At 38.7% G+C, this 4,016-nt stretch overlaps 1 protein-coding gene across 1 annotated transcript; it reads left to right on the forward strand.

Annotated features, from left to right (window-relative positions):
- Nucleotides 1–542: 542 nt before the first annotated feature.
- Nucleotides 543–1,136, forward strand: LOC107610368 (uncharacterized). Its single transcript, XM_016312425.1, has one exon. The coding sequence runs from the start codon at nt 543–545 to the stop codon at nt 1,134–1,136; it is 594 nt and encodes a 197-aa protein (XP_016167911.1).
- Nucleotides 1,137–4,016: the final 2,880 nt, after the last annotated feature.

The raw sequence follows: 4,016 nt of genomic DNA on the forward strand, positions 1-4,016 counted from the left end.
AGTAGGTTTTGCTCCCAGACCATTAGAATCGAACTACCATCGATTTGCTAAAAATTGACAAAATAAATTGGCACGTCCAGTGGGACAGTTTTAAACTGAAGTGTGTCAAAAGATTTTTTGTTGTCATTTGGTGTATGCAATTGAGAAGTGGAAGGATTATTCACATGACTGATGAAGTATCAAATGTGAATGGTGGATCATCTACCAATGACAGCATACTAGTAATTGTGCAATCTTCGGATGTTACTTCACGTTCAAAATGTTTGGTTGTTAGTGAAAGTACAGTAGTTACTAGTGTACAAACTGAAAATAATGGGCGTAATATTCGTCCACGTGGTAATTTACCACCATTCCAGCCTCCAGTAGCTACTGGTTGGCCTCCTTATGGCCTTCCTCCCGGTTATACTCCACCGGTGAATGGTTTTGTGCATCATGTTCGTTTTGGAAGTGTAAATGGAGTAAATACTTCTCAAAACCCACAATAGCATTCCAAATTCTCTCGTGATTATAATGTGGACTCTACGTCGAATGCCTCTAATTCCATGGCGATATTTCGACAACATGTAGAGGAAAGTCATCATGATTTGGTCAACTTATTGACTCAACAAATGGCTACAATTCTAAATCCTATGATGGCTGATCACGAATCGAAATTCGAACGTCTTGCAAGGCAAGTTGGGCAGATTGCTCGAATCCTTGATTATGATAAAGGTGAAAGGCATGATGTCAGGGGAAATAATGAAGGATTCGAAAATATATTTCAAAATGAAAACAAGGTTTTAAATAGAGAGAATCTTCAAATAATTCCCCGTGGTCAAAATGCAGATGATGTTCTAGCCCGATTACATGCTAATCATGGTGGTGAACGTTATCAAGTCACAAGAATTATGGAAGAGGTACTCAATCGAGTTGGTTTGAACGTTGGTTTTATGAACCAACCCCATTTTGTCTCTGCTTTTTCTCAAGTTGTTCAAATGGCTGAAGTGCCAAGAGGGGTGAAAAATCCAAAAATAATTACAAAATTTGCTGGGAAAGTGAGAGACTCAACTATTGAACATGTCGCTCGATATTTGGTCGAGATTGGGAATCTAGCCAATGATGAGAATTTAAAAATGAATTTTTTCCTTCTTCATTAGCGAAGAATGTGTTTACTTGGTTTTTGAATCTTAGACCAAATTCGATAATGACGTGGAGTCAGTTGAAAACTGCTTTTCATGCTCAATTCTACCGAGGGGAGTTGAATGTAGCAGTTACTGATCTAGTTGCTTTGAAACGAGAAGATGGTGAAACTATTGATGATTATATGATACGTTTCAAAAATGCTAGAAGATGATGTTACATGTCATTACCTGAGAGTGAAGTGGTGAAAATAGCAGTTATGGGGTTAGGATTCTATATGCGTCGAAAACTGCTTAATGTGCATATACCTGACTTAGCCCATTTAGCTGAAAGGGTTCGTCAGGTCGAACTTATGAAGAAGGAAAAGGAGAAATATAAGAATGAACAAAGGTTAAAGAATAAACCTTTTACTCAAAAGGAAAAGGTTGCTTATGTGGCCATGGATTCCTCGGAAGAGGAGTTCGATTTCGAGGCGGAGGTTGATTTGACTGAACTTAAGAAGGGTCCTCCATATGTTTGTTTTTTACTTAAAAAGCTCCTTAGTAATTAAAAGTTGAATGATTCAAAACTAAAGAGTGAAAAGAAATATAGTTTTGATATCTCGAAATCTGATCAGATTTTTTATGTGTTGCTTAAAGATAAACAGTTAGTTCTACCTAAGGGTAGAACTTTACTTTCGGTGAAAGATTTAAAAGGAAAGCCTTATTGTAAATTTTACCAAGCAACCAGTCATTCGACTAACAGTTGTGCTCGTTTCAAGGACTTGATTCAGGAGGCCGTTATGGAAGGACGTTTGAATTTTGATGATGGGAAGAAAGAGATGAAAGTTGATACTGATCCTTTCGATGCTGAAGCTGGTTTTGTTGAACCATATTTTGGAGTAAATATGGTTGGAATGTCTTATGATTTTTAATGTGGCTTTAGGTGATTTCGTGTCACAAGTCCGATCTGTATACCCTGGTGTAGGGGATGGATTATTAGAGTTCCTTATGCAGCAAAAACTTAAAGATCGGGACGTATCTCTGTGTCCTCAATGCAATGCTGTGTTTGATGCTGAAGCTGCAGCAATTTTCGAGAAAGAGGGAATGAAAAAGGAGTTGGCTCATAGAGAGGAGCAGGCTCGTCAAAAGCAACCAATTAGACGAGTGGAGGGACAAAGTTCCAAGGCTCCTCAGCAGAATGCTGTCGCACGGACGAGCCGCTCTCAGGCTATAGGAGTTCAATGGATTCAAAATTGTTAAGAATTTCAGAGTCGAGATGCCCAATATCGACGGAACCCACAATGGGGACATCGGGGGCCTCCTCGAGGTCAATATCCTTACCACCGTGGTCGATTCAGAGGGTATTCAAGGGGTAGAGGAAGATGGTATCAACCACAAAATAAGAAAACTAATTCTGGTAAAGGCAAGGGGGCAACGCAAGGTAAGGGGGCAACGCCTTCGGTGCACTCCCGAGTAGTTTTTCCCTCTTATAGGAAAACATGCCCAAAGGGTATTCCTTTCCCTGCGAAGTTGGATAAAGGCAACGCGATAGCTCATACTCTAGGAGCTGACAAAGACAAGGATGCCGACTTGGACGAAGAGTATTTCGAAGAGGGAGATGATGAAATGGTTAGAACTATTTCAATTATTTCAACTGAATACTTGGGTGAGTATGAAGGTGACCCTGAAGAAGATTACAACATGGATGCTGAAGAAGCTTTTTCTTTCATCCGATATGAGGATGAACTAGGGTATTTTCTGAGGCCTTCTGAAAAACAAAAATCTCATCTTTTCCCACTTCATATTACTACTACTTTAAGCGGAATTAAAGTAAATAAAGTTTTAATTGATGGTGGAGCAGCAACAAGTCTCTTACCGGAGAGGATGCTGATGAAACTTGGTAAGCATCCTGATGATTTGGTTCCCACTAACATTGCTGTAACAGACTTTAGTGGTGCTTCTACTCCTGCGAAAGGTATGGTTACCTTGGGGCTGAAAGTGGGGTCTTCTGAACGAAACACTATTTTTGTGGTGGTGTCTTTGAGGGCAAGTTATAATGCTTTACTGGGTCGGGACTGGATTCACAGAGTTGGATCTGTACCATCTACTGTGCATCAGAGTGTCCTCCTTTGGACAAAAGATGGAAAGCCTGAAATTGTTAAGGCTGATTCGAATTTTTATGTCAAACAGCTTCATGTCGATTTTAGTGTATATAGTCCAAAATTAAAGCCTTTAAATGTTAACAGGGTGTTAAATTCTTACAACTGTGAGGGCTGCTATTTGTCTTCAGAAAGCTTGACGGTGAAACTGCGCCATCCACACCTCACTGTGCTCCCAACTGGTTGGGATTGTTCGTCTTAGAATGGATCCGAGACGTTGTTCGATGGAATATGCCCAAGATGTCTCAGATTACCTGGTAATTTCCCTTCAGTAGAGAATAAAGTTTGTTCTTCTGATGAAGTTGAATCATTTAGGAACGTAATTTCTTCTTTTAGTAGCAACAATTCGATGTCTTCAATCGAATTTAGTCACGGTTTAGGTTTTTCTTCATTATATAATTCAAATGATATTATTGGTCAAACTGCTGATAAAATAGCAGAAGTTCATTGTATCAAAAATGAAGCTGTTGTTAATCCAGCAAATGATCAAGTTCATTCTATTTCTAATGAATCTGTTGATTTCTCTTTTGATTGCATTTATGATTTAGAACCTTTAGGTTTTGAAAAATACTCGGTAAAAGATGAGGATCACTTAAAATGATTTGAATCCCAAGATCCCTTAGAGGGAATTAATTTGGAATCTGTTGATGATATTCGAATTACTTATATCTGTAAAGATCTTGCGGATTCTTTTCGAACTGAACTTTTCCATCTTTTACATGAATTTAAATATTTTTTTGTTTGGGATTATCATGAG

The sequence above is a fragment of the Arachis ipaensis genome, chromosome B8, assembly GCF_059453495.1.
Source record: "Arachis ipaensis isolate K30076 ecotype BB chromosome B8, ASM5945349v1, whole genome shotgun sequence".
In the NCBI taxonomy this organism is placed as follows: Eukaryota; Viridiplantae; Streptophyta; class Magnoliopsida; order Fabales; family Fabaceae; genus Arachis; species Arachis ipaensis.

Bases quoted from the DNA above. Each gene is read 5' to 3' on its own strand.
- LOC107610368 (XM_016312425.1), top strand. From the start codon at position 543: ATGGCGATATTTCGACAACATGTAGAGGAAAGTCATCATGATTTGGTC.